The sequence below is a fragment of the Polistes canadensis genome, unplaced genomic scaffold (assembly GCF_001313835.1).
Source record: "Polistes canadensis isolate GaletaPanama2010 unplaced genomic scaffold, ASM131383v1 scaffold_141, whole genome shotgun sequence".
NCBI lineage: Eukaryota > Metazoa > Arthropoda > Insecta > Hymenoptera > Vespidae > Polistes > Polistes canadensis.
This window is the reverse complement of record NW_014569688.1, coordinates 23,403-36,866: the sequence shown is the minus strand read 5'-3', so window position 1 is coordinate 36,866 and position 13,464 is coordinate 23,403. Positions and strand designations below refer to the sequence as shown.

The 13,464-nt window shown below is 33.7% G+C and overlaps 1 protein-coding gene across 2 annotated transcripts in view; it reads right to left on the bottom strand.

Moving 5' to 3' along the window:
* The window catches only part of LOC106788497 (ADAMTS-like protein 1), a 196,918-nt gene extending 185,925 nt beyond the window's left edge, over nucleotides 1-10,993 (bottom strand). Inside the window, exon 1 of one of the 2 annotated variants that reach the window (XM_014751795.1) lies at nucleotides 10,535-10,993. In XM_014751795.1, the coding sequence (XP_014607281.1) occupies nucleotides 10,535-10,555 (21 nt within the window). In that variant the 5' untranslated portion in view covers nucleotides 10,556-10,993. The remainder of the gene's footprint in view (nucleotides 1-10,534) is intronic. The other variant, XM_014751794.1, reaches the window with a different exon arrangement.
* Between the last annotated feature and the right edge of the window lie 2,471 nt (nucleotides 10,994-13,464).

Sequence of the window (13,464 nt, the reverse complement as noted above, 5' to 3'; positions counted from 1 at the left end):
GAAATATTCTTAAACAGCTACGAGAATTCTTACAGTCGTTGTCGATTATTAATTTTTTTTTCTTTTTTTTAAACGAAACAACAACAACAACAACAATAAAAAAAGATAACATAACAATAAACATTTTGCGGCGTGAAAAGTACTGTGGCAATGTATTTAAACGCGAACGCGTTTACTACAAAGTTATATTTACCATAAATTGCGTTAGGCTTAAAGCGAGAACTTACTTTCTATGGGATTACATTTAAAAACCTTCTTGCTTTACGAACAACAAAATCAAATTGATAAGTAGAATAAACCTATAACTAAATAATAAATTAAATTCACCAAAATATATATTTGATATTTCAATATACGACAACACACAACGTGATAACAAAGTAGACTAAAACGATGACTAAGTTCATTAGACCAAGGAATCCTCGAATATCAGGTAGCAAGTAGCCGGCTTTTAACCTTTTCTCGTTTACAAATCGCTTCGCGTTTCAGTGATAGCTCGACAAATGGTAGAAAATTAGTCAAAGGTTATATAGGATCCTTTAGAAAGATAAAGTAAGTAGTAAACATCAAAGATCTATCAGATATGGGTTTCTCGAGATCCTAACGCCTTCTCTCTGCTTAAAAACATCTTTTAAAAGCAAACGATAGGAGGAACGATGACACATATGAAGAAAAAGGATTCGGAGTAAGGTGTATCCATCCATTATACCAACGAATATTATCATCTTAATCAGTGGGATGCCTTTACCAGAAGATAAATGTTTGACATTTAAAGAATCTCGAGCAACACCAGCCCCCACCTACTCAACGAAATAAGAAACACACACACACAGACAGACACCACGATTAACAATGGCATTCAGAAAATAAAAAGTGTTTGCTCGTTAACGATGATGATAACTGTTCAGAAGATTTCTCTTTCTCAGATGTCTCTGTTTTACTCATTTCCTTTAACATCGTATAAGAAAATCGTGGCTCGTACTTGCCACGTGGTCGGGCCTGTCCGATTGTAAATCCTTTTAAAAGTTGGCCAGGCTCTACTCTCTTTTAGATTCTTAAAAACATTTTCTATACGGTACGGGGGCTTAACGGCTTACTTCGAGGCAATCTGTAAAGTGGCCGGTGTCGTGAGATTGTGACGGAGAAACGGCTTCTCCCGTTTCTCCACAACCACAACCACCTCCTCCTCCTCCTCCTCCACCTTCTCCCCCATCTTTTTCTTCTCAACCCATTAACCAAACCACTCATTGCTGCCGAATAAAGAGCGATCGAGCGTGGCAAAGTCGAATACGACGAAAAACGGACTCTCTCTCTCTCTTGAAACGATCATGGTGAGACCGATAACGAGCACCTTTTATCGCCAATTCTTTTTCTCTTTCTATTTCTATCTTTATCTCTCTCTCTCTCTCTCTCTCTTTCTAGCTTTTAGAGATAAAGTGGGTACTGTGTGTGGTACTTTGGACGAAATGTTCTAGAGAATATTTGAGATATTATCTATCTGTCTCTATCTTTCTTGTTCATTCCCTCATTTTCTCATTTGCCTTCTAGCTTGCTTGCTTGCTTGCTTGCTTGCTTTTTCTTTAATGCAAGAGAAATGGAAAGTATACCTTTACCAAAGTTACCTCTTCTCTATTGCCATCTAACAAGTATCTTCTACAAGATAAGCCAAGTTGTAAAGCTCGTGTTTCGAAACGGCGATGCTTCAAGGCAACGCGAGAAGTAATAGATGAACTATGTCGGTATAGAGAAATTGATGGATTATGATAGCAATCTATGTGTGTGTATGTATGTATACGGATATATAGATCTTCTTAGTACCTAAATTTATCTCTTAATATATATATATATATATATCTATATATGTATATACCTATATAAATATTTTTTTCATCCCTCTTTTGGATCCGTGATTTAAGAAAATTTCACCTCGATCATGTTGTCCCGGTGGTTCATATATGTCAAACTCTTATATGAACACGCGCCATCAAATTTACTTCAAGAAAATATTTATGGGTAAAAAGATGATATAAAAAGATTTATCGAGCAAAATTTTGGCAAGGGAACAAAAAAAAAAAGAATACGTCTTTGATATTTGAGAATCTTACGCGGGTCGTGTGTTAAATATTATTAAATATTATCGTATCTTCCGAAATGTTTTTCGTGTGTATTTTAACACGTTTTATAAAATTTAATCTCCCCGCATATTTTTGAACAAAAATATAATATGATATCGATATTTTTAATAATGACGTTCTGAAGATAATCAATTATATATGTTCTATTAATTTGTAAATAAAATATTGAAATAATCTGATCTACTATCATCTTTCATGTATTTAGCTATATTTAGAGATGATATTTTTTATTCATTAGAATTAACAGAAAACAATTCTTTTTTTTTTTATATTCACATATTAACTCGTTAAAACACATTTACATGTTGAAACTAATACGTCACGTATTATGCTACATCAATAATTTTATATATTCAAATTTTTATTAAAATATTCGAAGAAATTCAGGAGTGATATAATAATATTAATCAATTTTTTATGATATGACACGAAAATGGGATATAACACGAATATTTTCATTATATTTCATTATATTTTTATTATACGTATTTTATTTTATTTATGATGAATTTGATACTATATATAGGAAAAACATTAATCGTGTTTTATGGTAGAGGATTTAGTCCATCATCAAAATAAAAGCGAACACTAAATAACGTGAAATATTCAAAATATATTAACACAAATGATCAACCACATTTGTTTACCATCGATCAGTTAAAAAACCATTGTTTTTTATTTTTATTCTTTATGGAAAAAAAAGAAAAATCTATCTCCACTATCGCGAATAAATATTGTAAACGTTAACCAACAATTTAAAATTGCCGTTTGAACAAAAACATTCGATTTATTATCCATTTATTTTTCCAACTGTAACATGAACCGAACATTTCCCCACCCCCAAAAAAATTTAATAAGGATCAGATTATAATCGGGAAATAATATACATAACAAACATGACACAATTTTGGCTTCGATTTTCAGAGTAGGAAGAAAAAAAGAAAGAAGCAAGCAAGAAATAAAGAGGAATAGATTGTTATAGGTCATGTTGCGGGATGTATAACAAATTTGGCCAGGTGCTTCTACTCGACTAGGTTCTCCTGCATTTACCGAAGGTATCGGAGGTCAAAGGTTAGCAAGAAAAGGGTCGAACTTAAAGCATTCATTCTGCGATGCTTTGTTCAACAACTTCGACGTATTCGGAAACGTTTCCACCTCTTTCTCTCTCTCTCTATTTCTTTCACTTCTTTTTCTTTTTTCCTTTAACGAGTGAACCGTCCACGCGTGGAATTACAAGCGACCCAATTCACACGCGAAACCGATGTAATTGTCTGTACGGAAAGTCCTCGGTTGTACCTTTCTATCTTTCTATGTACCCATTTTCCTATCTACCTTCCTATCTACCTACCAACCCTTCGATCGAAGTACCAAGTATTAAGAGGAAGAGAGCAAGAGGGTGGTGGTGGACGTTGGTAACTGCTGATTCGACTCCAAGAATCATTCCGCTCTATTAAACGTCGACCTTGTCATTTTCATCGTAAGAAAATTCTATTTCTGTAGGTAATGGTAATGAAAAAGCGTTTCATTTTTTTCTTCTTCTTCTTCCTTCCTTCTCCTTTCTTCTTTTAATATGCACTAATAATTACGTTTTAATCACACAAGAACAAGTATAATATTATATCGAATTTTTATTTTCCACATCTATTTTTAATTCTTTCGTATAAGAATTTTTCTTTCCATCTGTGTGTGTTCAACGTTTTATCTCCGTTTTTTTTTTTTTTCTTTTTCTTTCACGATATATATAAAGAGTAGAAAACAAACGCGTGATCTAGAAATTTTCTTCGTGAAACAATTTCATTCGCGAAACGGGGTTTTCAGTTCATTTTAATACTTCTTTTGTTAGAATTTGTTCGTTGTTTTTTTTTCCCCCTCTTTTTTTAAAGTGAAATGGATAGGGAAAGATAAAAGGTAAAAAAGAAATGCGGTGTGATCTATAAGGTGGATCAATCGGGATCTTTGAAACTGGACGAATAAAAGCTTACGTGATGTGTATCTATGTACGTTGTACATATACTATGATTCGAAGTATAGTGAGCAGTCTCGGTGGTTGTCGTCGTTTGGAAACTCCGGGGAAATCTCGGTGAGCATCGCTAGTACAACCGAAATTCCCTAGTCACTTGCAAGGTATAAGGTAACATTCTGCGGATACATCTGCGAATGACCGGTATAGGTAAAAGTTAGAGAGAGAGAGAGAGAGTAAGAGAGAGAGAGTAAGAGAAAGAGTAAGAGTGAGATTTGGTAATAGCAATGAGAATTTATTTCTCTCTCTCTCTCTCTCTGTCTCTGTCTTCTAATTTCTATTTGTATGCTTGCGGGTCAGCAACCATTATAATCGGATTTGATTCTATCAGTCATCTACAATATTACCAAATTATATTATATCTAACAACTAAACTGTTATATATATAATATCATTGAAATACGTGATCTTTATGAACATACTTTATAAAAAAATGAAGACTTATTTAATTAATAATTAAAAACTTGACCCTGTGTCTAAGAGTATTCAAAGTATTTTATATATATATATTTTTGTATTAATATGTAGAATTATATTTGAACGTGTAAATATCTATTAACGAATTAAAACAAACGAAAATAATATATATGGTCTATCTTAATATTAGTTTCTCTTAATTCTAACGAATTAGAATGCATCATATAGATATAGTTAAATACATGAAATATCGTATTAATAGTTATCATAAATCTACGTACGCTATGATTCATCGGTCCAAAACCATGCTAGCTAATCCACTTTGCATAATTTTCCACGTACATAATTCTCCACGATTTCGTCGTGTCGTCGTCGTCGTCGTCGTCGTCGTTCTATTGAAAATTCTCGTTCTAGGATCGTACGGGTTATAAGCGTTACAAGAAAAAAAATATAAAAAAGAAAACAGTAAAAAACAATAAGAAAAAGTGCATTGTACTAATATTTAAAAGGAACTATTATGGAAAAGCTTGTTAGAATCAATGAGTTTGACTTGACGCGTGCTAGAATTATCCTAACACAAGTTGAAATACTCTCATTGGACACGTTGTTGACGTTTCACATAAAATACTTTGAGTCACGAACGTCGTTTAAGACGAAGTTTAAAGAGCCCGCGTGACCCAGTCAAGAAATTTCTTCTAATCGTTGAAAAATACTTAGCGTATATTTTTCTCGCCCTTTATTTCTTTCTCTCTTTCTCTCTCTCTTTCTCTTATTCTTTCTTTTCTTCGTGTGTTGATAATAAATTTCTCAGTAAAAAAAGTACGTGCTCAAGCTTATCGAGGATATCTTGCCACGTAAGATCCAATATAAATCATGTGAGTCATACAACGTGAGTGGATATATGTAAGTATCTATCAAAATACTATCCTGATAAAACATCTAAGTATATACGTGTATTTACGTGTATGCTATGGTAACACAAATTTTTCTATTTTACCATACGTTTTCTTTACATACTATCTACAAATGTATTTTGTCTATGTGCATAAATATTTCTATATAAGGAAAATGTATAAATGCAAGTATATTTTGAGTCTGTGTACATAAATTTTTATATATAATCATACGTGAATATAATATATAAAAGTATATTTTTGGTATATACATCAATTTTGATATTTTACCATACGTGTATGCACAATAGTATTATATCTATGTGACAGGTGTATTTCCTGCGTGTACACAACATTTTTGTACATCTTTCTGCATGTGTAAAATACTAGTATGCTTTGTATGCGTGAATAAATGTTTGTATGAAAACATAATCTATATATGTGTGTTTTCTGAACAATTTTTCTGTAACAATAATTTAAGGAAAATCGTAAGCAAATGTGCATTCGTGCTTATGTGTGCGTGGGTTGTACTTGAGCCTATTTCAAGAGAGTAGCTTAGTGTTACGAAGGTAGAAAAATATATATAATACAAGAAAAGGGTCGGTCTTCATCTTAGAAGCCAGGTAGGTATACGAGAAAGGAAGAGAAGAAGGCTGACCGGACAAACAAGTAAGAAACCGACAATAGGGTCTCCTCTCGTTGAGACGAAACGCCTTCGTACCGCAATTTCTTCGAGGGTGGCCGAACAAAATCAGCGGGTAATAACAAAGCACAAAGTATTCATTCTTTGAAAGTGAGAACGTATAGTGAGTAGTTTCTTCTTTCAATCTTATATTTCTTTTTTCCTCACTTTTCTTTTTTTTTTTTTTTCTCTCCTGCTTTAAAAGGACAACAAAATATATCCACGACGATAGTTACTATCCTCTCTCTCTCTCTCTATCTCTTTTTCTTGGCTTTTACACTACACGGAGTAATATCCTAATCGCGATAATAAAAAATGCAAAAATATAATACTAATTTACCACCCAAGTCAATTAACAACCGTATACTATACTACTTGTTCATAATCGATTAGTGGTTAATATGTTTTTTCTTGCGGATATTAAAAAGTTTTTATATAAAATTTTATTAAAAAGAAGACTTGATTAAAAAAATAAAAAAAAAAGTTTCATTAGCATGGTTTCATGCATAAAAATAAACACAGTTTACAATAATAATGCATTTGTTACAATTACTTTATAAGAAATATTTAAAAAAAAAAAAATAATTAATTTATCATCCTGACACAATCTTAAAGCAATTCTGCTTACAATAATAACGCACTTTTTGTCAACTAATTTATATAGTAATCTTTTATAGTGTATGTGCAATGTAAACAATTATTTCAATACACAAACAAAATTAATTTCCTATTCACCACCTTAATTCAATTCTCTTTACGATATTAACAAAATTTCTATAAACTAATTCACAATACCACCCTTTAACATGCGATTCAAAAAGTAACTAGAATATCTAAAAAGAAAAAAATTAATATTCTGTTTGAAAAAAAAAAAGAAAATTTCGCAGAATAAAGTTAGGTATGATACGTTGATCCTAAAATGAAATAGAAAAAAGAGGGACAACGAGAGAGAGAGAGAGAGAAAGAGAGAGAGAGAGAGATACAAAAAAGAGGATAGATGGGTGGACAAAGACGAATATTCGCCGAACGAATATTCGTGGTTCGATCGATAGAACTAACGGGACCGTCTCTAAATAATTTCCTTCACCTCTCCCCCTCCCCTCTTCCTCCTCCCCTTCTTTACCTTTTCTATCTTTTTTCCGCAGGACAGAACGGTCTGAACGAGTTCTTGCGGTAAACGAGTGAATCGGAGATTCTTTCGTTGATTTTTCTCGAGGAGGGTTCTTTTTTTTTTTGTCTATCTTTCTTTCCTTTCTGTCTTTCCAAAAAAGAAAGAGGGAGGGAGGGAAAGAGAGAGAGAGAAAGAGAGAAAGAGAGAGAGGGAGGGAAGCTTATCGATCCTCTCGGAAGTTGAAATTTAACGACTTCGATAAAAAATCGAATATTAGAGGAGTAACTTAACGTAAGAGAGGCAGATAAATCGTTTTGGTTCGAATTATTTCATATTTTAATATTGAAAATTCATGTGTTTGACAGTTCTCCTATAACTTCTGATAAGTATTTATTTATCTTGCGTTTCTATATAATGCAATTTCCTTTCGTTGCTATTTATGTTTCACATCAGATGAAAAATAATATTGTTATAGGCAACAAAATTATTGGCTAATCCCATTTATCTCTTCAACATCTTAAAAGTTTCTTTTATTTTTAAATTTTGTACTAAAAATATTCTTTTTAACGAGTATCTAACTTAAATATCTCGTCGGTGGTGACACGTTTAATATAACTAAATTATCATACGTAAAAATGATATTTTCCTGCACGATCAAATGTATGTAATAAATAATTATCGAAAAAAAAAATATGTTACAATCGATTTTATTACCGTACGCGATAAATATAGTTGTATTAAATTAATCGTCATATTTATAATTTTTATCCCTCGTAGAAAATATTTTTTTTACAGTAATTCAAAAATACAAATAAAAAGAAAACTCGGCTTCATTTGCCAATGAAATTTTCCATACACGATTATTCGTTAAATCTAAAATTGAATAAATCATTTAAAATCTGTATAATATTTCAAATCAATCCTGAATGAAATACAATAAATTAAAATAATTTATGTATCATATAATCAATCTGTTTAAATCGTTTAATCAATTTAAGAATCATTCAGAAAATCAAGATCGTACAAACTCGTCACAAAAAAGGTTTCAATCGCGAACGTACTTGAAAGGAAAGAAAAAAAAAAAAAAGATCAGAATAAAAAGAAAGAAAAAGAAACGCAAGTAAGAAAGAAAGAAAGGAAGAAAGAAAAGGATGAAGGTAAAGGGTTGGGAGCACCCCTTTTTCGATCTATACAGTTCTACCTATATTCATCCCACTATTTCAAGAACGTTATTAACGTGCTCGTGAATTTTCCGCGCCGAATAGTCCAGGTTGTAGGAAAAGTACGAAAGGAAACGGCAAGGCAGGCAAGCAGGTCGTTGCTTCTCCTATTTTAGGATCCGTAAGGTGTACTCTCAAGAATTTGTTCAGGACTATGCGACTGCAGCGGCCGCGAAAAGAAACGATGAAGTTTTTTATTTCCTCACCTTCGTGGAACCACCACCACCACCACCATCATCACCATCACCATTACCATCCACTGCTACCCACTGCTACAAATGCAACTACTACTACTACTACTACTACTCCTATTACTCGAGGAAAGACTTTTCTTCTAACTTTTCGACTAACTTTTTGTTTCTCTCTCTCTCTCTTTCTCTTTCTCTCCTATTCGTTTGTCGTATTGACCACTGTATCTTCTAAGAATCGATTATCACTAGACATCACTGCGCGCGAAATATAAGAGAAAACATCTTTTCTTTTTTTTTTCTTCTAATCGATGATTCTAATAAACTTTTTTTAATTCTTCTAACGTTTCCCATTAAGTTGGTCCCAATAAATTCGTGAAGTTTTTTATCTTAGGTATCTTTTTCATGTAGAAAAATCTCCACCAATTTATCGGCCAATTTATACAACAATTTGAAAACAAATCGATCTAAGACTGGCGCCGTTTAAAAAGAATTCATTTTAATTTGAGAAAATATATGTGTGTTCGATTAAACCGAATAAAGAAAATTTATTTCTATTACATAAGATTTTATCGATGAAATTAGGTGATAAGTTATCACGACTAACTTAGCTACGATCGATCCTATAAAATCGACGATCTTGACGTAATACATTAGAGATTCGAAATTTGATCTTTGGCTTTAAAGCGAAGCTGAACAATCGGTCCTTTGTTTATACAAGCTAGAAGTCGATGATCGACGAGCTTAATCCTGAGGGATTTCACGAATGGCCGAACGTTGGTCTAACGAGATTTACCTAGTAATAGTGTTGGTGGTAGTAATACTGGTATGTAGTAGTAATCATATATATATATATATATATATATATATATATATGAAAAAGTGCAGCAAAAATCAGAATTATCGGGTAGAGATAGAAGAGACTTTTCCAAGAATCGAATAAGAAGAAAAAATTAAAAAGAAAAAAAAAGAAATAGAAGGAAAGAAAGAGAAAAGTTGGATTGGAAATAGAAAAAATGCAAAAGAGATCGCGTGCATCAGCCGCGTGACCTTATTCGCGTTTCTCGTCTATAAAGGGAGAGAAAGAGAAAGAGAGAGAGTAAAATCACGTGGCACCGACGTTAATTTTTCCATCTTCCGTTTCCCAAAGGAACGGGGGGGGGGGGAAAAAAGAGAATCAGAACTGTCTTAGAAGGACACGCAGAAAGCATTTCAAAGTCATGCAAACGGGAAACCCAGGAGACGAGGGCAAGGACTACGATGAAAAGGTACGAAAATACGAAAAAGAGAACGATGGTAAAGTCGAATAAGGTATGCAGGAAGAGACGGTGGTGGTGGTGGTGGTGGTGGTGGTATTTCGTCATTGGCAGATTAAAGCGACTTGGTCTTCTTTGATCTTCTTCACGAGAAAACAGAGAAACTTCGAAGTGAGTAGAAAACCAGAGACACTCGTACGAATTGAAGAGTGGTAAACTCTCGAGATAGAGAAAAAAATTAAAAAAAAAAGAAAAAAGAAAAAGAAAAACGGAGTGAGAGGAGGACGATATGAAGGAGAACAAACAAACAACTAAAAAATCATAGAAAAAGAAGGGAACGTTGTAGTCGTCTAAAACTTTCTGTGCTACGAAACGACGACGACGACGACGACAAGGAGTGCACACACACACACAATTCTGTGGTAAGATAAAAATAAAAAAGTTGTCAAAAGCAGACGAAACTAATGTACAACTTTGAATCGAAAAAAAACGACACGTATAACAAACAAAATTTTATTTATATATAAATATACGTGAAAATTAGAAAAATTAGTATTATGTCGAATTAATTAAAAAAAAAACAACGAATAATATTAATTTTTAGTTACTTACAAAGATGATGTAAAACCCCATCCTTATTTTCTTTAAGATGTCCTTTTGGAAGGAACCACCGTTCACTATCACCTCCTACACCACAACCTCTTCTTCTTCTTCTTCTTCTTCTTCTTCTTCCTCCTCCTCCTCCTCCTCCTCCACCACCACCCCGTTTGTTCCTCTTGGTCAATTAATTCCTTCTCCGAGGCACCTCTTTCTTCAACGAAACTCTCGTCAGAGATCGTCGAGTTTCCACCTCGTGGAAGTTTTCAGCATGAACGAAAAACGCATGGAGACAATATTTCTATTAATTATCTTTTTCTTCACACACACCAATAAAGAAAAAAAGAGATAGAAAATAATAGATTTGAAATAAACTGTCTCACTTACACATGGTCTCACTTACAAGTATACACAGAAAGAAAGACAAAAAAAAAGGAATGTCGAGGAGAAATCAACGAAAAAATAAAAATTAAAAAATAAATTATTATTATATATATATATATATCAATATATTAATATATTTGAAATTAAAAGAGTATATTGAGATTACGCGTTAACGTATGCATAAATAAATATATTTAAAAAAAGTGTCACTCGTTTGTCGAATTAGAAAAAGAAAAAAATGAAAAGGGGAAGAAAACAGAAAATAGAAAATATTGTTTTCCTTATCCTGATGAAAGGAATTTATTCTCTTTCGATATTCCAAAAAATGACGAATTTAGGATGTATGTAATAATAAATAAATAAATAAAAAATATTGAAATTATTGAGAGAGAGAGATAGAGAGAGAGAGAAAACGTAACGTCGCACGTGTGTGTTTTTTGCTTATCTCGCGGATACGATGTAAACCGGCCGAAGTTCGCCGCGCGAGTGTCGGCCTTAACGTCTCGAAAGCGGCCGACGTTGGCGCCCGACAGACTACGAGTGGTGGGGTGAAGTGTCAGCAAGGAGGTGGGGGCGAGGAAGGTGGAAGTGAAGGTGGTAGTAGTGGTGGTGGTTGAGAGAAGGAGAAGGAGGAGGAGGAGAAGGAAGGAAGGAAGGAAGGAAGGGTGGATGGGAGGTAGGCAACTCCTCCTCCTCCTCCTCCTCCTCCTCCTCCTCCTCCTCCTCCTCCACCACCCTAACCTCTACCACCACCACCTACACCTCAACCTCAACCTCATCCTCGGCATTCTACCCTCCTCCCTTCGCACACCCTGACCCTCGTATAACCTCGCGACCGACACTCTCAACCCCCGCGATACTACCGCATCTTCACCCTCCTTTCAGCCCCCGCGCCCCACTACTGTTGTCCTTCTACTACGGGTTCTCGCTTTTCTAGCTGACCATGGGTTGAAGAAAAAAGTGCCTTAGGAGCAAGGCCATCCAAAAGGTAAAAGAAAGAAAGAAAGAGAGAGAGAGAGAGAGAGAGAGAGAAATGGGGGATAGAAAAATAGAGATAGATAGAATAGAGGTAAAAAACGTAAGAGCCTAGTTGTTCGACCGATTCCAATGGTTCTCTAAACTTGATTTTTTTTCTAACGTACTTGCTTTTACTTTTATCAGTCTAATTCAAATGTTTTGTTATATTTTTTTTACGTAGCTTGTTATTCGAAATGTGAAGATAAAGATTGGGAATAAAATGCGGTGAAGTTTTTCAACCAATCAATGTACTCTAATTATTTCTATTTTCTCTATTTCTATTTCTTTTACTCTAATTATTATATTTTAATCTTATTGTTTTTTTTCTTATTACGTACGTGCTCATATACTTTTCTCACCACGCCAATTTAAATGCTTCGATATATATTTTTGTTACATAGCTTGTAATTTAAGATTACAATTTTGTAGAGAGTGAATCCTTTTATTTATTTCTTATTTTAGTTTGTTTTTGTTTTGTTCTTATTTAATTTTCTTTTCGACAAAAATGCATTCATGTAAGTATCCTATACGCGAATATGTGTTCGCGCGTGTGCATGTAAATATGTGGAAGCTGCTGATGCATAATCCCATGCGTTAATGAACGCTTAGGTTAGTGTGCGAACTCTGTTGACTTCATGGCTTTTCTCGCGGCTCGGTATCCACCGTGGATTGAAGCGTCAACTCGCCATTAAAAATTTATTATCAAAGATGGGACACATTGTGAATATCGTGAATAGCCCATCCACGTTGCACACAAGGCGTAAAAGTGGAACGAGCTAGTGCCGAGGGGTGCCTTGCGATACGTTCAAGTGAACCGACTCGGATACATCAAGAGAGAAAGAGAGAGAAAGAGAGACAAATAAAGTTAAAAATATTTACGAGCTTACGATGATCCAATATCGTAATATCGTGGAAAAACATTAGTATGATAAATTTGTACATTATGGTGTATCGATACAATCCAACGAATCCGAACAAATATGTATATATTTGTGTATATCGTCAAAAATTGCTTTAATAAGATAAGAAATTTTGTCTCTATACTATTATTAGAAATAATAATTATAATTATTATTTGAAATCATATTTGTGAAAACAATTGTATTATTTTCAAATGAATTATATTTGTCGGCAGACGTAGACAAGGTTTGGATATAGAGAACGGTCAGACGTACGTATATGAAGCTTTCGAGACGAAGATGGTATAAAGTGTTGCCTGAGGGTGAACGTGAGACAATGGGGTTGATGCAAGAATGCACGAACGAAGAGAACCGTGGGACGTTAAAAGATAGAGAATGACTAGGATGAATACTGCTCGAAAGTATGTCGCTCGAGAAAATTACCATCAAGTGGTTCGATGCACCCTGATATTTATTTGCCTGTACTTTATAAACGTTTACAAACCAAAAATTTATTATTCATTATTCGTTTCATTCGTTTTTTTTTTTTGTAGAATTTTTTTTTCTTTTTAGAAAAATATAACGCACGATCTGACTCTTCTTTTAATAGTTACCGTGTGTGTGTGTGTGCATTGTTTAATATAT